Source organism: Sciurus vulgaris, assembly GCF_902686455.1.
Source record: "Sciurus vulgaris genome assembly, chromosome: 5".
Taxonomy (NCBI): Eukaryota; Metazoa; Chordata; class Mammalia; order Rodentia; family Sciuridae; genus Sciurus; species Sciurus vulgaris.
Window position 1 is genome coordinate 119,796,602 of NC_136465.1, and position 24,697 is coordinate 119,821,298.

Here is a 24,697-nt window from a genome sequence, read left to right on the forward strand (position 1 = left end):
ATGGTAAAAACCTAACTCCAGAGCCAGTCTCCTTATCACATGCGAGGTAACAATGGCTACCTTGATTATGATTGCTATTAGAATTAATCTTGGGGAGATGGTATAATACATAATTTTTATCTACAGAAATAAATGGATAAGCTAGTGGGTTAAAGAAAAATATTTCAAGAGTTTTTCTATTTCCCACTTCCTCACGTCCCTAACCATAAAAAGGGCTCCTATGTTGATTCTGTTTTTATAATAAAGAACCCAGATAACACCTTGAATGGATTCTGGGTGGCTAGGTTCATTTGCCTTGCAGCTCTGTCTAGCAGTAAAGGACTGCTGGGCTCCACTCCCGCTGCTTATCTTTTTATTCCCAATAAAGTTCATTTCCACCTTTGTTCTTTGACACTAGCCTAGAGTTCTCCACCCCTTCTGAAACCACTTCTAATTCTCACCTCTGAAAGGAGGCCGGGGTGAGTGGCTGAGCTAGAGGAGAAGACTAACTGGCCAGATTGTAATTACCTTCTCTCTCACCTTCTTCCCCAAGCAGCAAGAGTGATGGTGTTCCATCTTTCACTTGTATAGTGATAGGTTATTTTTTTAGCTTCCTCTTTTCTTCTACCCTCTGGATAGTAACATATTTTTTTCTCTCTCTCTCTCTCTTACTCACACACACACACACACGTGTGTGTGTGCATCAGAGCAGTTCTTTTGCAAAGAAACTAGCAGAAACCAAAAGACAATGTTATACTGCAGTTTACACTCAGGGATATGTTTTGCAATCTTATTGGTCAGGAGTAGATGAAAAAAATGCTAGAGTTTAGTTTTAGATTGCCGATTACTTTAAGATCTATGTTCCAGGACTTTTCAGAATGGAGATGATAGGAGAAAAGGAGATTCTAGTGAAAAAGCAGAGAGGTGTAATTAACATAAAGAAAAAAAAAAAAAAAAAAAAAAAAAAAAAAAAAGAGGGCTCCTATAACCATAATGGAAGTTATCAACTGTGAGGCAAATCAGACCTTCAAAGTATTTTCTTAGGGTATAATTTAAATAGCATGTTCTATGTAATAAAATGCTTTTCATATAAAATGACACAGTAAGATAGGTAAAAACAGGTAAGATTTTAAGTTTTTACCCATGATACCAGAGACATCTGCAGTTGTGTTTTTATTTTTAAAGGAAATTGTACAGAACCATTCTATAAAGAATAAACTGGGCTCTTCAAGAAATGTCCAGGGAGCAAATTAGATGAAGGACATATATGGCAGAGTGATGGGGGTGCCTAGGGTAGACCAACATCCAATTTCATCCACTTTACTAAAACTCTGGGGAAGTCAGCATTCCTATCTAATATTTAGGTATTGGTGTGCTGTGATGAGGCCATTAGAATGGAGTACAGTTCAGCCTGTGCCGGTCCTTCAAGAACAGCTTTCAACATGACCTCCAAAAGTACAACATGCTTGTAAGACCATCATAGACTGACCCAAACAGACCCACAGAAACAGGCCACACATGGACAAGACAAAAGGGGGGAATGGAGTTTATACCATGTTGTACTGCTGGGGCGGAGAGACTGGCAGAAGGACTTGGGGACAGGAGCTTGGAGAGAACTGAACAGGCTGCGGAGAGGGCTGCAGAGCTGGGACTGGCTGTGGACCAGCAGAGAGGCATGTAGAAAAGGGAAGAGAAAAGGGAGGTATGGAGGAAGGCAGCAGGGCAGAGATGGGGAAGGAAAGGGAAGGAACAATAAAGTTAATCATAAAAGAAATTTCACATGAATCACAAGGCTGCTGAGCAGGCTGACCACCATGCCTGGGATAGGCTTTCACCTCTCTCTAACAAGCAATTTCTCCTATGAGGAACAATCTACAATACTCCCCACCCTACTGCCATTTAGAACCTTGCAGCTGCTGTGAGCAATCTGAGAACTGTCAGGGCCAGGGTCTGCTGCCTGATTTCAAATGATGATTTTCCCAAAACCTTTTTTTCTGAGCACAGGATTCCTGGTGAGCTCGATCATAACCCTCCTGAATGCCTACTGGGATTGCTGTTTGTGCTGCTTCAGTAGGAAGCCATCCAAGGTCAGCTCTCCTGAAGGAAGTGCTCTTTCACAGGGATTGACTCCCTCCCGAGGGCAGAAAAGAAAAAAAACACTCAGCTGATGCTTGCTTCCAGCTACTTCCTCTTGCTCCATGATTTTCTGTGCTCCTCCAGGCTGTGAGGGCAGTATGAAAAATGCCCCCATAATCAAACAGGGAGGATTTTAGGGACAAAATATAAAGAGCTTAGCTTTAGTTCCTGTACCTTCAGTTCCTTCACTAGCCTCAAGCAGTAGGATTTGTTTATTAGGAACATGCAGTTTTCTAAACCAACTAATAGGTAGTTATTTTTTCTCTTCTTTTCCCCTTCAGTCCTTTCAATTGCCTCATCAGTTCTATAGTCATAACTCCTGGTGGCAGGAGGAATGGGAGAAGGAGAAAGATGAGGAAGAGGAGGAAAATAATATTTATATATACTCTGTCTCCTGACTGCCTTGTAAGATTCCCATAGGGAGATATGATAACTTGTACTTGCAATTAAGAAAGTAAGGCTCAGAGAAATTAAATGGTTCACCTAGAATCACACAGCTAATATGGCAGAGTAGAGCTGAGACTGAAACCTACTTTTGCTGGAGATATGCATTTCCAGTCTGCTCTAGCAGTAGGGAGGAAGTGAAGGAAGAGGCCAAACAGATTTCCTCTGGAATCTTCCATGGGGTCCTCCCTCCACATTTAGAGTATTAATAGATATGTGGGCTGAAGTATTGATACCATTGCCTGCCACTATTTCCAGGAGATTTTCACAAGGGAACTAATAGTTCAGGAGGCAAAGTCTAGAAAGTAGAAGAACCTCCTTCCCACCCACTAATGAAAGGGAGAATACTCTGGAGCTGTAGCAGAGGAGATAACTAGATTTAAAAGATTTAAGTCATGTTGGCTAGGAAAAAGTTACTGAGAAGTCCCCTTGTGACCTAGAGGGAATTGGCTGAGGCCTGGAAAATCAACTCCTAGCCTGGAAAATAAACTGTTAGCCCTACTGTTACACTTATTTTCCATAAGCCAATGGTATTCCAAATGTGACTGTTGGTCAAGTTGCTCAGCATTAGTAGCATATGTGAGGATGGTTCTTATACATGTTTTATATAAATTCTATTCTTGCTCTAGGAGGAGGTACCTTGGAGTTGGAACTGTAAAGTGATAAAAAAAAGTCTGTCTGTTTTCCTCATGCTTGTGGGTTTTAAATAATGAACAGAGAAATGATGCTCCTCTCTTAGGCCTCCCCTAACAGGGGAAAGGCAGTAGTAAAAGGTAGGGGTCTCACTGCCTTTTCTTATGGCGGTGGGGTGTTATTCTACTGCTACCCTCAGCTATGGTTCTCTTCTTGGACAGCCTCAAACTGCAGTCAGAGAACCTCTGAGGAACTATGAGGATGTGGCTGCCACCTACTGGCACATTCTAGGAAAGATCAATGGCCCTTGGATGCCTGAGGATACCAGGAGAGAGATTAAGAGGGCTCCATTACAAGAGGTCCAATCTAGTTTAAGTCAATTGGGTAAAAGAGTCACTGGCTCTTTATCCTCAGCCTGACTCCCTAGCTTCACATGCTTCACTAACATACAAGATGAAGGCCTTCATAGAGAAGAGAATGCCTACCAAGAAGGGTAAAAGCCCACTTGCTAGCACTGTCTCCAGGCTTGTAGTAGGGTAAAGTATGCCTCCTTCTACAGAGTTAGAGGTAAATACTCTTTTTCCAAATTTTTCTTATACAGGAAAAGCTTTAGCATAAGCATAGTGATATGTCTATGTGTGGTCACTTCCTTCATCCTTACACTGTTACACAGCATTAGAGAAATTGAACAGTAATTTTGCTTGGACTTAATGACTTTAGTTTACAGAGCCTCTGGTGCTAAGAGGGAAAAAGAAAAGAAAGAGGCAGAAGGAAGAGAAAGGAGATAAAGAGAAAAGGAGAAAAAAATGTAAAAAGATATGTACGATGGTGTGGTAGTGGTGGTGGTGGTATAACTTTAGCAGCTACTATAAAGGTTTCTGTAACACAAATACTTACCTAGGGTAAGATTAGTTTAGAGTTTGTGATCATGAGTAACCTCGAGAGCAAACTTCTAAGGGAAAAGAGATTTCTGTACCCCAACAATGATTTTCCATCCCCAATCCACATCATCTAACCTGACACATTTCCTACAGAAGAGGAGTCAATACCAATGACTCACCCCTTGATATTCGGAGTCCAGTAGCAGGGGAGGAATCCAAGTAGAAGTTTTGGGTGTAGGGCCCATCACTTGGACATTCAGTCTAAATTTTTAGTCCCAAATGGTTATTCTCTTATCTCTTTATTCCTCTCCCACTCTTGTTGTCTACTTTTAGTTATGGATGGCAGATAGAAGGTGGAAGAAGATGGAAGACTAAGCATTAGAAAAAGGAGCAAGACTGCATTACAGTAATCACCTTTCAGAAAAAAAAAAAAAAAAAAAAGAACTAAAAAACATTGGGATATTGAAAAAGCTAGAATACACAAGCACAGTAGGAGACAGCCAGAAGGAAAAGCACAGAGTTTATCCATGAACAGGTCTGAATTAAGACACAGGTAGAGAAAAGTATATATATATATACATAATGCTTTATTTAGTAAGGAGTAAGGGAAGTTGATAAAAAACAAGACTTAATGGGGTAGACAGCAGTAGAATAAGAAATAAGAAAGCACTGTAGAGAAACTGCTTCAGGTACTAAGGAAGGACTGGAATGATCTACTTGAGTCTGATCTACATTCAGACACAAAGTAGCATTCCTAGATCTTCATTTTTCTTTCCTGCTTTTTTCAGTACTGTGGATTGAACCCAGGGGCACTTTACCACTAAGCTATATTCCAACCCTTTCTATTTTTTATTACAGGACAGGGTCTCACACTAAGTTACCCAGGCTGGTCTCAAATTTGTAATTTTCCTGCCTCAGCCTCCTGAGTTGCTGGGATAATAGGTGTGCACCACCACTCCCAGCTTCAGTGTTCTTTCTTTTAGCATCATTTCACAGTATCTGGGATGGGGTAGTACTGACTGGGTCATTCTGGGGTCTTTCCACTTGAATTCTCAGTTTCTAAGGTATCAGTGTTAGGAACTTGTTTCTTGTACCTAGGAAAGGACCATGAGGGACTACCTCAACAGAAGATCTGTTAGAAGAGACCTTAAACTATAGCAAAAACAGTATAAAACCATTGGATTCTACTAATTAAAAGCTCTGTTCACGGAAGAAAAGAATAAATGAAGGTCTCAGCACAGCTCTACTCAGAGTATTCAGGTGGCTTTACAACCTAGAATGCTGAGGTTCCATTTCAAAATAAGAATTGATTCTTAGGCTGATGACTTTCATGGTCTGCACACAAGCAAAACTTCTCTCAAACCCTAGTTGGGGGCTGGAGTTGTGGTTCAGTGGTAACATGTCTGCCTAGCACAAGTGAGGCCTTGGGTTCAATCTTCAACATCACATAAAAATAAAATAAAGGTATTGTGTTCATCTATAACTAAAAGAAAAAACAAAAACAAACAAACAAACAAAAAACACCCCCCAAAAATAAAAAAAAAAAAAGAGAAAAAAAATAAAATAAAAAACACCTAGCCAGTACCAACAGTTACCAGTCCCAGCAATAGAAAAAGAAAGACAGCCTTTTTATAGCATATAAAACAAAGACAACTTTTGGGGTATGTGGATCTTATGGCATGTGTTGTAGGGTATTGAGTGCCTTTTCTTTTCCCCTTAACCCCAACAAATAAATACGTGTTTATGGATCAATATATTCAGTCGGATTATGGTGGGAGCTATGACCTTTTTGAGTTCCATGTATGGATATGGCGAGCAAAATCACCTTGCTAATTACACAGAATATAGAGGTACAGGGGGTACAGTAAAAATGTGGTATGGGGTAAAAGATTCACTGACAATTCTCAGGAAGAAGAGGAAGAAGTATAAAGCAAAAAAACTCCTAGGCTGACTCTACTAAGAGAACTTTGGCCAAACCTTTACTCTTATTCTTCTCTCCCCGTAACTTGACAAATGAGAAATGGGTAAGGGAGTGGCATATTTTAAAAAACTGATCCTTTCTGCTACCCACAGCATAAGAGGCATGACTATACTTCCAGTATTTACTTGTATCAGAGCAGAGGTGGTTCTTTGACAATAACTAGTGACTCACCTGTGACATCATGTGATTATTCAAGGGTGGCTGTTGCTGAGGCGTGGGTGGAAGAGCAGGAAGTTGTTGCTGCTGTTGTTGCTGCTGCTGCTGGGCAGTACAAGGAAGAAGGCCCCGGACAGACTGGGGTGAGGTGACCTGGTTGCACACTTCTGGGGCACCTAGTGCCATACCTAAGGCAAAAAGGAGACCAATCCAGAGTTGTAAAAACAAGCCATGAATATACTACCCTTGAAGGGCCCAGCTGCAGGGCTCTTACTTTTTCCTTGCCTTTTCTCTTCACTCTCATCTGCCCACCCTCCACTGTCTTTTGAAGATCCATGCGTGGACATAGATGCATTTAAGCTGAGAGCATAGTCTGCCACTCAGCAGGTTTCTACTCCCAAGGGACAGGAACCACTCTGACCCTGTCAAATGTGTGCTTTTCAAATTGAACAAAATGTGAAACTATTGAGGCATCTCCCATGAAGCTCCTAAAATCTGATTAGATAGCTGCAAACACAAATTCTTACTTTCTATGAAGGTACAGATTCATGGTCCTATAAGGGACCTTTTTTTTTTTTTTTTTTTTTTTTTCTTTCTTTTTTCTCAACTTGCATCATCTCTTTTATAAAGTTGCTAACATGGTGACTTCACTTCAACAAGCACACAGCTGAACTCACATACAACCTTTACCCAAATACTTTTCTCACTTTCAGGCTCTCCAACACATGTATACATTCATATAACACACTTTTAGATAAAATGAGAAAAGGATTTATTAGGAAAAATAAAGGGAAAAGGGTTTATTTTGGCATCACAAGACATACTTTTATTGAATATCTGCCATGTGCTAGGTATCATGTAATGAGTTAAGGACACTAAAAAGCAAAGGGAACACAGTTCTTGCCCTCAAGAGGCACAGGAAAGGAGGGAGATTAAAAGAGCTGAAGGATGATGACAGGCTTTCATGTGGAACATTTGAGAGTCTGCTCCTTCCCAGTAACTGAGCACCAAAGAAGAAGCCACAGTAGCATTACTCTAAGTTTTAGTCTACTGGCTACTACCAATTAATTACAAGCAGCTATACTCTAAGGCTTCTTGTGCTCTATAAATTCTCTTATAATCTCAAGAGACACAGAATGAAAGTAGCTATGATATTCATAACAGTAAGTAACCTGAACCTGGGCTGAGAGGGATGTCTGACCTAATTGAAAATAATACAAAATAATGAAAATCAGACATGGGACCAGATACAATAAAGGATAATGGATCTAAGAAATTAAATTCTCCTCCACTGGTTGTTTTAGATTTCCACAAAACCATACTGGGATAAATGTTTCATTAAAAGTAATTATTAGTGATGTTTTACATAAGTCAAACAAGAAGGGAGGGCATGACATGGAAGGAAAAGAAGTTGTAGTACCTGGCCTGGAGATCCTTCCTGCACTGCTACCTTTACTGCTGCCAATGCTGTCACCTCGGGTGAGGATAGAGATTCCACTGAAGCTGCTGGCTTTGGTGACGGGAGGTCGCATGCTCCGGACAGAGCCATCAGAGTCTGTGCTGCTCCAAGGCCTTGGCTCCAGGGATTTGAGTTCGCTGTCTGTACTGCTCTGGCGGCTGCTTGAAGTACGACTCAGCCCTTCTCGATTCCCCCTGCAGAGACCACAGTGGTCAGAGCACCCCCCACCCACCACTTCAGCAGGAGGGCTAGGAGAGAGTTCAATTATATTCTCTCAATAACAAAGAAGGGGTAAGGATTAAAGAGACTGGCTTTTTGTTAGTTGGTTGGTCAACTAAGACTTGATGGGAGCAGACAGAACGGGATCCAGTACAGTAACAAAGAGCACAGAGGCAAATCTAAAAGACATTGCATTGGTAGCTAATTTAAAACATTGGACCAGAGGTGGATGGGAAACCACATACATGATGCTGAGATTGGCTGTGGTCTCTTCCCCATCCCCATGGGGATCCCATACATGCAGGAAATAGTGGGGAAGAGAGAGGCAGCAGTTCCTTCTAGAAGTTCTTAAAACAAAAGAACTCCCAGAAGTATTGCTAAAAAGTCAGAGTAGCCATAAATACCATTAACAGATCTTCCACATAACATGTGTCTAAGCCAGCAGAGGTGCTGCTTATGGCCACCTTTCCAGGGACTGGAAGAAGAGTTTAATGGATAATCTGAAATTGACCCAACCTGTTTTGTGGAAGTTCCATGTTCAGATCTGGGAGCATTTGGTTCTAAAGTTTTTTTTTGTTGTTCTTGTTTTTTGTTTTGGATACTGGGGAATGAATCCAGGGTGCTTTACCACTGAGTTTTTTATTTACCCCTGTCCTTTGTATTTTGAGACAGGGTCTCTCTAAGTTGCTGAAGGTAGTCTCAAACTTATGATTCTCTTATCTCAGCCACCTGAGTGGTTGGGATTATAGGTGGTGCCAGCACATCACACTTGGTTCTAGAGTTTCTAAAGGCTGAAGTCCTCAGCAAAATCAAACAATATACCCTTGGGATTCAGGATGGCAAGGGGCAGGGAGTCAACTTTGCCTAGTTGCTTTCACATTCACATTCCTATTGCCTTGGGCAAGGCACACAAATTATTGGTTCTTACTGTTTCTTAATTAATAAGCAACTGTTTCTTAATTAATAAGCAAAGGAATTTTCTTTTCACTCTCACCCCCACCCTAATATCTACTTATCTAAGGTAACTACAAGGCAACAATTACAGATTTCGATATGTATGCTGGGGAACAATTAGGCAAAAATGACAGTAGTTTGGGTTCCTCCCTTTTTACCACTCTCCCACCAAAAATAAACAGAAAAATTCATCCTAATCACCTTAGCTGCAAAGGTACTAGGCTCAGAGTTATTTTAATAACAAAGGTATTTGGGGGTAAATATTACAGGAGACAAGGACACCTACTCCAAAGGCACTGTAGGGAAAATGGGCAAAATAAATGCTAGGGTCACTTTTTTAGTTTTTATTAGCTAAGTCAACCATGGGGAGCTAAAAATGAGCTGGCACAACTACTTAGAAATGTGCTCCTTCTCTGCTACCCCAAGTAGATGTATGTATATATTACCTCAGTTCTCTCCATATAGCTAGAACAATGATTGTAAACAGGTGACTGTTTCCCTAAAAATCTTAATTCTTTCTCTTGTGATGCAAAAAGCAGAAGGGAAAACAAGAGAGAAACAAATCAGGGATTCTCCAGGAACAGACCCCCAGGTCTAAAGTGAGAGCTAATAGCTAGCTGTGTCTAAATGGACAAAGGTCAGTATACTGAGAGGACTCAATAAAATGTGTCTGAGGAGTAAGGAAATACAGCAGTGGCAGTGGATGTCATTAGACATTAAAGTCTGAATTTTTCAAGACAAACTAATGGCCTTTTCTATCTAAATCAAACACTTTACTATTAGAGCAATCCTGCCATTTATTTTCTCTTGCTATCAGAGGTGGTGAAGCAACTTTAAACAAAATACATTGAGAAGCTATGACCAAAATGGCAGCACTTCCGTACTCATTCGGTTCCTTAAGGCAATGAAGGCCAAATGCTCAAAATGTAGATTGATGATTTTCTTTTCTTTTCTTTTTTGATACTTGGAATTGAACCCAGGGGTACTTTACCACTGAGCTACATCTAAAAAAATTTTTTTTGAGACAGTTTCACTAAGTTGCTGAGGCTGGTCTTGAACTTTTGTAAATCCTCCTGTCTCGGCCTCCCAAGTAGCTGAGATTACAGGGTGCCAACCACTGCATTCAGCACTTGATGATTTTCTGGCTAACCTGGTTTAGTACTCAGAAAGAGATCAGTTTCTCTCTCTATAAATAAACCTGATCTCTAATTATAACTTTCATGTCACTAAAAATATAACAGGGAGAGCCATCCAGACTCAATTCTGAGCACTAGATTGGGTTATATGTATGTTAGAGAGATGGAGATAAAGGAGAAAGATTATTCACACTCATAGTCCTATAAAATCAGAGTCCTATAAAATTTAGTTTTTACAAGTAGATTTAATGCCTATGAAAAGTCCAGTTTGTTAGGTCTGGGGAATGGGCAAGGAGGCCTGTAGAAGAGGTGGCAATAAATAGCAGTAAGTCTCACTGTGGCTTATTATTAATGGAGTAGGATCTTGCAAAGAATTGAGAAGTTGCCCTAATATTCCAAGTGTGGATGATGGAATTTGGTGTACCAACATTTATTTCAATAACATACATTGGGACAGAAAGGTATTAAACAGTTAAGAGAAGATCAGATTCTCATTAGAGTTCTGGACTAGTCTTCAAATAGAAGTTACCCCCTTAAGATACCCCCTTAAGAGTCCATAATGCTGCATTTTAGATGACCTAGTTCAATTGTTAAAGCTTAGTTTGAAAAGCAGAAGCTTAAAAGGAGATCTGGAGGTAAAGTCTGCACCTGCTCATCAGAGTCTTTAAGCTATTAGCTGCACAATGTGATGTAGCCTGATACTCCAAAGAAGAAGGGCATCACTCTTGGCAGTAAATCTGAATTAGAGCTCCAAACAGGATACTACTTGGAGAAGAAGGAGTATTATTTGTTAAGAGCTGGTATGGTGTAGTAAAATAAACAATGGACAAAGAATCTGCCTCAATTTTAACACTAACAGTCATGTAAACTTGGATTAGTTCCTTAATCTCTTTGTTTTTGTTTTCTTAGCTATAAACCAGCTGACCAAATCAGGAGGTTGAGAGAAATGAATCAGATAAAGTATATTCTGGCAACCATAAAGCACTGTGCATTAATTCACACACAGGAATTAGTTTAAAACTCCCATTTATTATAAGTATTCTGGGACGATCAATCTACCACCCTCAAGTGTACACTAGGGAGTAGGATTTTTTAATTCATTTATTTATTTTTTGAACTGGACTGGAGATTAAACCCAGGAACATTTTACCACTGAGCTACATCTCCAGCCCTTTTCATTTATTTTCACACGGGATCTCACTGAATTGCTTATGGCCTTGCTAAGTTGCAGTAGTTGGCCTTGAACTTGTGATCCTTGTCTCAGTCTCCTGAATTGCTTGGATAATAGGCATGAGCCATCATGCCATTTTGTTTTTGTTTGTTTGTTTTTTTTTCTTCCTAATAATGTGAGGAATCTATCTTTGCTAACACCAACAATGCAAAGCCCTCTCTGCCTGGGGACCTCGGGTAGGATAATCAAGGAAAAAAAGGGCTCAGAAAGATAGAAATCCTCCTTCCCAATAGGTAAAAATCTCACCATTCCAATATCTATACAGTTTGACTAGTTTTAGAAAAGACTACAGGGAAAGGACAATTAAAGTACTAGGAATGAGATCTCAGTAAACTGAGTTAGACAGTTCCTATCAAACTTAGGATTTGAAAACTGAATCCCCTTGGAAAGGGTCAGTCCTAAATCATAGTGTTAAGAACTCAGGGTCTCTCTGCTACATAATTTTTCTGTTGTTAAACTGGGGAAGAATATACTTAAAATGAGTTGGTACCAGCAGAGGGCCCTAAAGTAGGGATTCTCTCACCTCTACCCTTTGAGATGGGTCTGAGAAATTGAAGATTCTTATGATTGCTTTGTGGGAAAATGGGAGAATATTAAGCAGCTTTTGTCAGCATTATGGGTAAGTAATGGACAATCATATAAAGGGCATTATCTAGTTCATTCTAAGACATACACGTCCTTTAGGTCCTTTCGAGGATCATTTTACACACTGCATTATCTCAAAGATAAAACTGTAGACAGAGAATTCCTTGTATATTTATATACATGTATATATTATTTTTTCCTAAAGATACAAAATATCCCTTGTGCTCAATCAGGGATAAGTTTTCCATATCTTTCCATAGACTCAGAAAAGGTAGCCAGAAGATACCCATTCTTTTACCTTACTATAAATATATGCTTGAGAATGCCCAATTCCAGCAAATGTTTGAGAGGGAGCAGTGCCTATCCCAGACACACCTATTTGGTTTCCTTCCCTATTCAGGACTCAAAATGAAATCAGCACAATAAAAATCAAGTCACTAAGCAGGAGCCAATTTTTTTTAAAAGGGTAAAAATATCCAGTGTTGCAAAAACCACAAGTTTATTCCACAAGCGGCCATGCATGGAGCAAACCCACTCTGCTGAAAAGATTGTAGCAAAACAAAATAAAACTAAAAGTAAGAAAAGATATAGATCACACAGAGGTACCTAAAAATCTGCCTTCTCTTGTGAGAGCTAGAAGAAAAGGCTTCTTTGGAGAGTCTGTTGGTTAACATAAACAAACAAACAAAAAAACAACAAAAATAAAAGCATCATTATAGGATTATATTAACCTCACTGACAAAGCTCAATGAAAAGCAGGGAACATGCTAAGTGGTACTAACCTGATGTCATTTAGATATCCGTTCTGGCCAGTCTAGGTGAAGGGGAGAAAACGGAAAATAACTTATAAGAAAACAGCATGGCATAACCGAAAAGGATGTCCATGATGCTATGAATACCCAAGGTCCTCAAACCAAAGCTCACCCCACCAACAGGGAGAGAGGGAGCAGGGACAGAATGACCCATTCACAATACCCAATCTGACTTCTCACCTTTAATGGTAAAGAACAGTTGGTACTTTTAGCTTTCCCACAGAATGTTTAAAAAGAAGACTGATAAAGGGAGGAGTATGAAAAGGAGAAAATGCAAAGTTATTAACCTATCATTTCTTTTTAGTTCTAAATTTATTGCTCTAGGAGTAAGCTGAGCATAATAATTGATGGGCTTGAACCTAAAGGGTGTGTTCAAAGGAAGGGAAAAGGGAGGCATGAGAAATAAACTTCATTTTTTGGAATTAACCCCAATGGCTATTCCCTTTTAGTCCTCTACACTTGCCAAATGAAAGACAATGTGACCTGAGATCCAAGAAGGGTGGGATATTAGGGAAGTAGGTACTTTTTAGAGTCCAGGAAAAAAATGTGAAAATTAAGTCTGAAATGTTCCCATTGGGGATTATTTTCTGACAAAGTCACTGAGCTGAGTGAAGTGAACTGGATTCCCAAGTCTTATAAAAAGGTACAAAGAATATCCAGTTGCTTAGCAGAGTGGGCTCTATGCAGAGCAGAGCCTACATTGAACAGCTGTCCCAATACACAGCTAAGGATCCAGAGAAAGCTGCAGCAATAGCATTTCCATCCAAACACCCTTCCTGCCACTTTCCTTTCTTTTTGGCCTACCTCCTCTCTATACTCTCAACCTGCCCCTTACCAAACCTACAATTCTACCCTTAATCATTCTCTCTGGCCAGGCTTCTCTCCATATGGAGTATTTGGAGGATGGTGGGCTTTAGCCATTTTTCCTCATCTAGACCTTCTGAGATTCCTAAGGCCTCTACCACAAGAGCTACGAAGGGCTGAAACCAAAGTGATATATCCCAAGGATTTAACAAAGAATACATATATTAGTAGAGGCTTGAGAGGCTAGAAATCAGGAGAAAAAAAGGAGAGAAGAACTAACTTTGCCTTTGTTATGGCTCTAGGTAGATACATTCCATTGATGCTGATAACTAACCCCAATCCCTACTATAAGCTGCTTGTGCTTCCAGAACCTCTGTGGCTTTGCTAAGGACTGTCATTTTCTATGTGTCAGTGAAGTACAGGAGCGTGTCAGTCAGCCAGCTAAGCTATGCTGTCACTGGGGTTTCTTAATCTGAAAAGCCTAGGGCAGAATAAGCTATGGAGAGGTGGTTTACATTAGGAGTTAAGAACATGGACTCTGGACTCAGACTGCTGAATTCAAACACCGGCTTTTTTGCTAACTCTGACATGACTTTAGGTGGTTATTTAACTTGTAAGTGCCTCATCTCATTCATAAAATGGGGAATTATGTAACCTACTTCATAGGCCTGGTGTGAGATTACATGAGTTCATCTACCCACAGTATAAGAACAATGCCTGAAAGATAGTAAGTGCTATAAAAGTGTTTGCTATTATTATCCACCAACCTGCTCTATCCACAATTTAGAGTCATCACTGGTCACAATTGTGTACAAATGACATCTCTCCTCTCATTCCACCCAATTTATTTGCAGGTAAAAGCAGAGAACCTTCTTTGGGATATGGTGGGATAATTTGGAGGATGGACTTTACTGACTCAGAATAGGTTATAAAACAGTAGGTAAGAAGATTCCTTCTCCTTGGACTTTAGGCCAGAACACTTGTGATGTATCAGTCCCCACGGAGGATCCTTAGAAACACTTGGCTCTCCTGAGATAATGGAACCAGTATATAGAGGAATTCAGATTTTAGTTATAGACAATATTTTTATGAATGAGGTGATGATGAAAAGATACATATACATAGAAAAAAATTTTTGGCCTGGCTGAGAGAGGAGAGAGTGGGGGAATGGGAGAAGAGTGTTCATATAAGTATACAGATTAGTTTTTGTTGCTAATCTGACTGTGAGATGCTGCTGCTATTAGAACTTTACATTTCTGGAGATTTGGTCATCTCTTGACTACTCGTGCCCTTTCCTGAGTTTCTGCTATATTTCTTTTCAACTGGTAGGCAATGGCAACAGATAAGGGGATACCAAGTCTATTAGATATGGCCCACAATTCTTAAGAATAAAAAGTTGCCTAAATTGATTAATGCTGCCTTTTGAACCATAAAGTCAGTCCTGTTCTAGGAAGCAAGGTAAGAAAATATAGGAAGAAGGAGACTTCCCATTCAGGTAGCAACTGAGGGAACAGGGGTACCCTCTGTGCATGTAGAATGTGGAGTTTAGAGAGGATGGATGCCAGAACAGAGCTCTAACAATCACCAACATATCCTAGAAACAAGGCTAATCAAACAAGATGAATGTAGAGCCTGTATGGACACCAAGTCTTCTACTTAGAAGCAAAGATGCCTAAAATGAATAGTGGGAATCTAAGAGGGTAAATGGGAGGAGGGTTTGACAGGCAAGATTCAGGGCTCTTCCATCAGTCCTGCCAAAACCATTTCTATTTTCAATCTATTCGTATTTACCAAATTCAGCCACTCCAAGTTTCAGTTCTCTTTGTATACCACACAGAACATATTAAAAATAATACAAGTAAAACCTGTAGCTTCCCAATAAGCCATATTTAATTTTAGAGGTCAAATCTGGGACTGGCTGATGTTGGTTTTAAAAAAAAGAGAAACAAACCAAAAAAATCCAACAACATTTATGGAGGGTTATTCCATTCACAGTTCCAAAGATTAAGAGCTAAAAGCTATGGGCTGACAACTCTCAGAAGCTACACTTACCTCTCGGGCAAATATTCTCTCTCGGACCCTTTGATATTCCTCCTCTCTCTCTTCTATTGACTTGCTCCTCCTTCCATCCTGCAATGGAACTCTGATCTAGATCGATGAGCAGAATTAAGCTAGTTAAGTTCTCCTCGTACTGCAAGCTCACTGCACACCAGCAAGGAAGAGAAACCGGGAAAGTTTACAGTTGCCATCAAAAAAATGGAAAAAAAAAAAAAAAGAAATAAAATTTCCAGTCCTGGACAGGTTTCACTGGGTACACCTGACCATGCAGTTTGGGAGATCAGGTTTTCTGGATGGTAAAGGACTCTTCTCCCCACTCCCCCCAGGATATCAAGAACAACTATTTATAAGAATTAGGGTTGCTTCCCTGTAGTAATCAGGTACTGTCTAGTCAGTAAGGATCAAGAAAACAGCCCTGGGAAAATAAACAACATTGCTTTAGAGGGATAGAAGGGATAGAAGCAAGGGATAGAAGGAAGTTAGAGAGGGAAAAGAAACAAGTATTTAGCAGAGCTGAATGTAGAGGAAGAGGTTCACAGAACTAGCACCTGACGTTATCCCTTTAGTCACTAGTGCCGTGACCTGAAGACCCAAGTCACAAACAGCTCCGAAAAGAGGCCTTGGAAATAAAATCCCAAGGGTGAAGCTAAACTCAAAGCCTAAGCAGTTTTTCTCATCTTAATTACAGCAACCGAAAGGCAGCAAGGAGAGAGAGAAATTACAGAAATAGAGAATAAGAAAAAGAACAAAGTAACACAGAAGAGAAAAGGAGAACAGAATACAAAGAAGGATGGGCAGAGAAAGGAAAAGGTAAATGAGGTACTATGAGGGGAGAGGACAGACAGGGAAAAGAAGGAAATGGAGGACAGAGAACTTTGTTCTCTGACAAATGCAGTGAAGTGACTAGCAGGGATGTCTAGGCAGATCACCTCTGGCTAGCTACCACCTAACTCGCCATCACTGTCTTTTCCTCTCCTGACCTGCCTCTTGTGAATATTGTCCCAGGGAGAGTGTAGCAGAGGACCCTTTTCCATACTGCTCAGAAAGGCAAGGATCTCTGAGAGAAAATTCATCAAAATGAACATCAGGCTATAGATCATTCTGACCTTCAATTTAGAGGCTTTGAAAACTGCAGATGAAGCAACAAGGAGTCTGCTACTCCAGGCTGATGCTACTGATTTTCACCAGTCTCTACAGGTAGCCACAACTTCAGGAATCTTTACTTTGACTAGATTCAGTTCTCACTTCTCACTATCCTTAATACCCTATATACTGCTAACTCTCATTTTACAAATTCTATTCCAAGAAGACACAGGACCTCAAGGAGCTACATTATCCCCAATTCCTAGCACTTGTAAATCAATGGCAGAGTAGAAAGAGCATAATAGGCTGGGAGGGGTCAGGCAGAATCTCAGCTCTGTCACCTTCTAGTAATGTGATGTTAGGCAATTAACTTATCTCTTAGCCTCAGTTTTCTTATCTGTAAAAAGTGGGGCCGACAACCCAGATACATTTGGTTGTGAAGAGAATTAAAAGAAATAATGCATGTAACATTTAGAACAGAGCCTAGTTCAGGGAAAACACTTAATAAAACAGCAATGCTATGTTTATTATTAATATCACAGAGAGAAAGTATACAGAGTCTACCCTATTATGGATCAAGCCTGAAGCTAAGAGATAAAAAGTTCACAGTAGGGACAGATTCTACTCTGCCCCAATTTGCCTCTAGGACTGAATAATTCCTGATCCACAGAAAAAGGGTTTTGGGAAAATGGATAGAAGGGCATCAGGATGGAAAGGCTCTTTCTTGTATTTTAAAATTCAGTTTTTCTTTTTGTATGTTTCTTTGTTTCAATCAGACCCAGCGTGTTTGTCCACATTAGATAATGACACTTTACTCAAAAGGCCTCTATTTAAGCAGCAAGCAAGAAAGGTCCTGGTCTCAAGGCCATACAATATTCCAAGAAAACTAATTTTGACTCTAGATATTATTATAGTTATCATTAATTAGCAAGACACATATTGTCTCTAACCAACCACACTTTCCAATTCTAACCTTCTTTGGAGGCTAAGCAGAAGCAGGCTGGATCAAAATCTTCTAGTTAGGTAGGGAAACCTGCAAACGATTACTATTTGAAGGGTACACCACACACAGGTCAAGGCAGCAGCCAGGACTATAAATGAAGGGTTGGGACAGACTGTTCACTTGTTATTCTCCTAGAAGTGAATCACAAAGGGGATCCTGCCTGAGGTTCCCAGCAGCAAAAGTCAATTTAACTCACTCACCTTGGTGGAAGGAGTTGGGAAAAGATTAAGGAGTTTGCAGAAAGGGATCAAACACACCTTTATAATCAGTTAAATTAGACCACAACTTTGCCAGTTCAAGGCTAGCCCTGAGCTAGGATAAGAGTGGAAGTGGGATAAAATAGCTTTTAGTGATTTCTGAAGCAATCCGTAGCTATAAAAGAAATTAAAAAAAAAAAAAAAAAAAAAGGAATGAAACCAACAGCTGGATCACAGCTGAGGCAGGGAGGGACTTTGCTTTGTCTAAAGTGACATGGAGTTAGAAGTCAGTGGCAGACCCAAGGAGTTCTAGACCAAGTGAGATCATCCAGCAAACCTCAGCACCATGTCTCTCCAGGACTAAGAGGGTGGCATCCAGCTCAATAAATGTAGTCAGTCCTTCCTCAACATTAGCCAAAGTCAGCTTAGCATATAGCTCAATACATATTTCCATTCTAAGATATTTTGAGTTTTCTCCATCCCACAAACTTCTCCCTTCCCAGTTTCTCTTACTGCAGGCTTTCTATATAGGCCCACCCTTTTCCATTGTTCACCTGGTTATCATCTCGGTCCATACTGGCATCATCTCTCTTGAGAATGAATCTCTGTTGAAATTCTGCATTCTTCTCATCCTTTATATGTTCTGAGAACCTCTGTTCAGGGCTGGGATTTGGAAAGAATTGTTAAAGATGGGAGGAAAAAACCCCTTTTTTAGAAAGAAGACCTCCTAGGTATAGCTCTTCTAAATTCCACAATCCCAATAGGGAATTTTTGAAGTCATACATCCAAAGGGTCAAGTAAGTAAATGTTTTACTGAATTCTTTTTTTTTTTTTTTAAATATTGATGGACGTTTATTTTATTTTATTATTTATATATGGTGCTGAGAATTGAACCCAGTGCCTCACACACGCCAGGCAAGTGCTCTACCACGGAGCCACAAACCCAGCTCCTCCTCTGTTCTTTATACACCTACAATTTCTTTTCTTCCAAAGTTGTATGGTCCTATCAAAGAAGGTGAAGAAAAGCTAGGGCTGACCTTCACAAAATATCAGTGCCTTTAAAATTTGTCTCTAAGGCTTTGTAAAAAGGAACTGATGATATAACCTCCCATCCCCTCAACCCCCTACAGAAGAGTCACCTTGATCCTATACCTTCCTCATTTTACCCTAGCAGTTTATCCCAGGAAACTACCCACTTCACAGTTTTCTCCCTTACATTCTTGTGTTGCTGGTTTTGTTGATGATGACAGCTTTCCCAGTTTGATCAACATTGTGGTCCATACCAAAATAGGCAGCTACCCGGTGTAATAGCATCCGGTGATATGAGGTCATCTGAGGGAACTTCTTGAACTGGTTACTGAAGGGAAACCCAGGGGGAAAAATGAAATAAGATAAGTAATAACAAAAATAGACAACTGTAATTTTTCTTACCAGTGTCTAAAGAAGAACACTTCTTAGAAGAAACAGACATAAAGATGATACATATTTACTCAGTGGGAACCAAAAAGATTTCTTCCAGAGTTTTGTAGATTATTCTGATCTATTATCCCAAGGCTACTTCATAAGGCCTTGGTCCCACCCACTTGGATGAAGTCTGACAAAGGAAAAAGGGAAACTTAAGAATAGTAAAATTCAGGATAGGGCTTAGTTGCTGAAAAAGACATTAATTCTTTTTCAACCTGTGTCTATGCAACAACTTAATAATCTCTCTGTTTTCACCCATATACTTTTAATCCATTCTGATTGTTTCTCCTTAACTCCTTTTGTTCCCCAGTGAGTAATTACTTTAAAATTCTCACTTTACTGGAAAGTTGAAAGAGAAAATTGTATCTAAATTTCTTTCCAGTGCCCCCTCCCACCTCTAAGTGTATATTTCATATAAGTAACTTACTTGTTGTCATTAATGAATTCCAGAATCTCCTGTTCTAATTTTAGCAGCATCATTCTGTCCCTGTTTAAAAAAGATTAAAACAAAACACAGCTCTCCCATAGATACTGAAAGCAGGGATTGAAAATAACTTGTTCACTACAGAAGCTAAAGGGAGGGATATATCCAAACTCCAATAATGGACTATAATGCAGAGGTTGCTGAGTCTCACTAGTCTGTACTTTGATATTTTGAAAGAGAAAACACAATTATACATTTTTAGACCCCTCCTAATCATATGCTTTGCGATCTATATCAGTAATCTAATTGTTAGCAACATATTCATATAAACACACACTTTATACTTATGCATCTAACTATTCTAGGTCCTATCTGGTTATTCCTAGGCTTTTAGAGCAATGATGACTTAGTTTATGTACAAATCAATTATCTTTTTCTTTCTATGCTTTTTAATCACTGTGCTCTAAAGTCTTTACATTTCTTTATCTCTGCATTCTTTTTCCACAGAATTTTTTTCAACTCTTCCAAAAGCCAAAAGTTCAATGTGAGGGTATTCTGAATCCCTCACAGAAAATAAAACTATGCTTGAGAAACACTTGGGGAGGGGATGGACATCCTAGATTCATAATGAAAAAATTCTGGGAAGCTGCTTGGTCTCTTGGAATTTTGCTGCCTTGTATTCCCTTTCCCTCTTACACCAATCGTGTTATTACCTTGGATTCTTTTTCAGTGTATTTACAAGAAATTCATGTAGGTCTATCCCAGTGGAGTCTGTATATTCTTGGCTGGAGTCTAGAAGCACAACAACAAAAGAAATTTAAAATACATGAAATTGCCTTGTATGGTATCTAATCCCAAGTAAAAGCCTGATTGAGAAGATAAGAATAGGAAAACAGAATCAAACTTCAGGGTTTAAGTATAAAATCCAGAATGACCTTGATTGTTAGTCCTCATGAAGTCCCCCACACAAATGGAAGAATCTGGGCCATAGTGTTGCATTAATATTATACTAAAATGCCACTTATCATTGCTGAATGGTAAGTGTATTTATTGAATGTTCTGATCAAAATAAAGTAGATTTTATTCTAGCTATAGTACATAAATTCCAGATAAGGGCAGTGGAGACTGAATTTTCTAGAACCTAAACACAAATATGCCCAAATATCAACTACTTGTCATCCTAAGGTTGCCTTTTGTGGAATATGTCTTTTTGCTACCAGTTTAAAAGTTTAAAGCCATCTGGGTGTAGTGGTGCACACCTGTAATCCCAGCAATTTGGAGGCTGAGGCAAGAGTTCAAGGACTGCCTCAGCAACTTGGCAAGGCTCTAAGCAAATTATTGAGACTGTCTCAAAACAAAAAATTAAAAGGGCTGGGCTATAATTCAGTGGTAAAGTGCCCCCTCCTACACACAAAAGGGGCAGGTCTGCATTCAAATTACAAAACAAAACAAAACAAAACAAAAACAACAACTATTCCAGTCATCCCCAAACCAAAATACAAATGGTATTTGGAGGGTCTGATTATCCATGTCACCATTTACTCCAGAGCACAAATAAATCAGAATTGACTACACTGTCCTCTCCTGGGTAGTGCCAATGCAGGCAAAGTAGCTCTCTAGGGCATGTGAGCCCTAAAGTAAAGAAAGTAAACTAGTTAGGTATCTCCCCAAGCAATCAAGTCAGCAGAACACTATAGACTACAAGTGTTTGGCTAGTAAGGCCAGTGGGTACCAGGTTTTGGGATGACAGGAATGTGTACTGCAGAGCCAGGCATTAAGACAGATGAGAGACAGGGAAAGTCCTCACCTCTAGAGAGCATCTTCCTTGGGACCTTTTCTTTGTTTCTGTCCTTGTCTTCCTTTTCAGAGACATCCTTTGTGGACTTTTCTTCCTCCTTGTCAGAGGGGCAGCTGATATGCAATTGAATTATATCCTTAAACAAGGGGAAAGAATAATATATTCAAAGAGGAAAAAGGATTTTAACTGTCTTGCAACTTGCTTAGAATCTCAACAGAGGCAAATCTTGGGAGGTAGCTTTATCTTATACAAGAGTATATTTCATTAAATTTTTTAGTTTTTGTGTCACCAAGAAGGTAGAGGCCAAGCTTCTGCTGCCAGCAGTCACAGCCTACTATATAGTAGGAGCTCAAGTTACACTGGCTATTCTTGGCATAAGAACTGGATGGCAAGTGTTCTAACCACTGGAGAGGAAGAATGCACGTGGGGAAACAGGATCATCTTTGGGATCTCCTTGTCTGTATTAACCTGTATGGTCAAGACATGAAGATCTATACATCATGTACTCACCCTGCCCTATCTTATTCAATAGCTTTTATTTTTTTAAAATATTTTTTAATTGTCGATGGACCTTTATTTTATTTACTTATATGCAGTGCTGAGAATCGAACCCAGTGCCTCACACATGCTAGGCAAGCACTTTACCACTGAGCTACAACCCCAGCCCAACAGCTTTTGTTTTGAAGCGCCTCTTTCCCTCATTTCCAAGTCTGATGTTAATGCTATGATTGCTACACTATACCAAACAACTGCCATGCTTAAAACTACACTTACTCTTTAAACGACCTACCTGGGTTTCTAGTGGCCCATCAGCAAATGGGGTGGAGGACTCCTCACATACTGCCAGACTACGTACCAATTTCAGCTTGGAATTAGACTGAAAAACAAACAAATGCTTATGTATATTTCCTTAGTGAATATTCAGAAAACATCTTCTCTGGCGGTCAGTTGTTTCTTCCATTAAATAGGGTTTTTGTTGTTGTTTGTTTATTTGTTTTGATTTTTGACTTTCCAAATAGGTCCTACTTGTCAATTCCTGGTTCACTTAAAAGATAATTCTGCTTACAACAGCAGATATGTAAAAACAAATGACAGATGGTTGGAAACCTACTTTCCTTAGCCCTCTTCTCTCTCTTGTCTAGTGCTGTCATTTCAGACTCAAAAGTTTATTGCAAATACACAGCAATATATAGCACTATAGAAAGACAATGGACTTGAGCCAAAAGTCCTAGCTTTGACTCTTGGTCTTGCATTTATAAGATCTAAGACTCTGAGCAAATTACTTAATTCTCTTGTTCTCTGTTTTTCCTCAATCAAGTTAGGATAAAAAAAAAAAAAATACCTAAAAGGTTGCTGTGAAAATTCAAAAATATAAAGTATATAAATATACAAATCATTAAATAGTACTTAGCATACAGTAGACAATAAATGTTAAGTGACTTTAAATCTGAGGTGGGAAGCGTATGAAAAGAAGTATCTAGGAAAAGAATGAAGAGAAAGACAAAGAAAATTTTATAAAGCTTGGAATTTAGTGTAATAAAAAGCTAATCCACCTGTTTTTTTCTGCTGGCTGTCAAATCTCAAAATGTCTGAAATCCACTATGCAAATTACTGTTTTCCTAGGAATCCCTGAAGCCAAAAATTATAGAGTGACTCATTAGACACCTAGCTATAAACATTTACTGAGAGTTCTTACAATAAAACTAAGGTTTGTTGTGAATACAAAAGCAAAAAACATGGCATGTATACTCCAGTTAGGGGAGTACTGGAAAAGAATTTGTGAGTATGACAAAGTAACTTCAAGCTAATTCTGCTATTAACTACTGAATGTTCTTGTTAAATCTACTCAATCTCTAGAGCCCAAGTTTCCTCAGTGTATAATGGGGATAATAATTGTCTTATGTATCTCAAAAAATCTTGGAGGACCTAAAGTGGCAGTGAATACCCTCTGTTTTAAACTTTAACATCAAGGCCTTTCCTGTAGGTTAGGCCATGAAAGGCATGACAAAATGCCACTTATCAAACTTCTTTGGACTCAAACCATAAACTGGTTGGGTTACTCCCAAATTCTATCATTTGTTTTCTGGAGGAAGTGGGTGGGCACCTCTGGTGACAATCTTCCCAATAAAAGGAAGGCCTAATATTTTATTATTTCTCAGCTAAATTAAAAAGCTATCACATAATAATATAGTCTTCCCTGATAACTTTGCTTAAAATTATCTGTGGTGTGCTAATTTTATCATACAATGATTAAAAACAAAATGTTCCCTGCCCCAATGTAAAAAATGAAACATTAAAAAAAAAGTCTGTATTTCTAGGACATCTGAAAATGGTGTCATTTCTACTAATTAGGGAAGGATTTATATTAAGAGAAAATTCAAGTGGGGGGAAAAGAAAGAACACGAAAGTGAATTTTAAAACTCAGACAGCCAATCTCCTAAACAAGCCAGGGGTGAGCAGAGAAACTGGCATTTCAGTACAACCAGTACCAAATTCTCTCAGGCTCTGCAGGAGGCTCCAGCTTGGTGTCCTTTCAGGCATCAAAGATAGACTATGATTGAAATAGAGGAAATGAAGAAAAACACAGCCAGAGCATCCACTAGGAAATATATGTATGTGTGCGTGCAACTCTGTGTGTGATGCATATTCAAAATTAGGGTAGAAAATACAAGCAAGAAAACTTGGCCTATATATAATCTGAATAAACTAAAGGTTGATGGTATGTATTACTAATAACATTAGAATATAAGCAATGAAGGAAGAAGTCTCACCTTGGCTCTTTTCCTGGCATGACCATGGTTGGACGTCCGCCTCTGTTAAAAGGGGATTGGAAAATATTAAAGATGGGGAAAATCAAGACTCAAGTTAAAAGCAATACATGCTAACAGCATAAAAGCACTAACTATAAAAGCTATTCCAATGAGTGCCAAATTATGAAGAAAATCACTTGGTGTTGACACTGTACTCCAACTGCAGTAACTGTGACATGGAAGGGCCTTCAGACTATTCAAACCAGTTAAATCATCATTTACCATGACTGACTTCAGACCAGTCAAATCACTATTTACCATGAAGATAAAGAACAGGAAGAACTGATTTGTTGGCCTTTTTCACAGACAAATAAAAAATACTTTTGGACAAACCATGGAATCCTCTCCCGATTAGGATGCTTCTGGAAATGTTACTATCAGCATGAAATATTTTTTTCCTCCAAGCCTGCATATAGGAGTCTATTTAATTCATAATGGATATGAAATGTG

At 39.2% G+C, this 24,697-nt stretch overlaps 1 protein-coding gene across 28 annotated transcripts in view; it reads right to left on the minus strand.

Annotated features, from left to right (window-relative positions):
- The window catches only part of R3HDM2 (R3H domain containing 2), a 189,014-nt gene that overhangs the window by 14,778 nt on the left and 149,539 nt on the right, over positions 1 to 24,697 (minus strand). For 14 of the 28 annotated variants that reach the window (XM_079139132.1, XM_079139120.1, XM_079139112.1 and 11 more), the window contains 13 exons: positions 24,209 to 24,250; positions 22,228 to 22,314; positions 21,447 to 21,573; positions 20,353 to 20,431; positions 19,643 to 19,702; positions 18,968 to 19,108; positions 18,306 to 18,414; positions 15,463 to 15,558; positions 12,577 to 12,608; positions 12,401 to 12,454; positions 7,631 to 7,863; positions 6,226 to 6,398; positions 1,533 to 1,634 (listed from right to left, as the gene is read on the minus strand). In XM_079139132.1, the coding sequence (XP_078995258.1) occupies positions 1,533 to 1,634; positions 6,226 to 6,398; positions 7,631 to 7,863; positions 12,401 to 12,454; positions 12,577 to 12,608; positions 15,463 to 15,558; positions 18,306 to 18,414; positions 18,968 to 19,108; positions 19,643 to 19,702; positions 20,353 to 20,431; positions 21,447 to 21,573; positions 22,228 to 22,314; positions 24,209 to 24,250 (1,335 nt within the window). Of the gene's footprint in view, positions 1 to 1,532; positions 1,635 to 6,225; positions 6,399 to 7,630; positions 7,864 to 12,400; positions 12,455 to 12,576; positions 12,609 to 15,462; positions 15,559 to 18,305; positions 18,415 to 18,967; positions 19,109 to 19,642; positions 19,703 to 20,352; positions 20,432 to 21,446; positions 21,574 to 22,227; positions 22,315 to 24,208; positions 24,251 to 24,697 lie in introns of those variants that run through there. The other 14 variants (XM_079139119.1, XM_079139114.1, XM_079139116.1 and 11 more) reach the window with 8 other exon arrangements.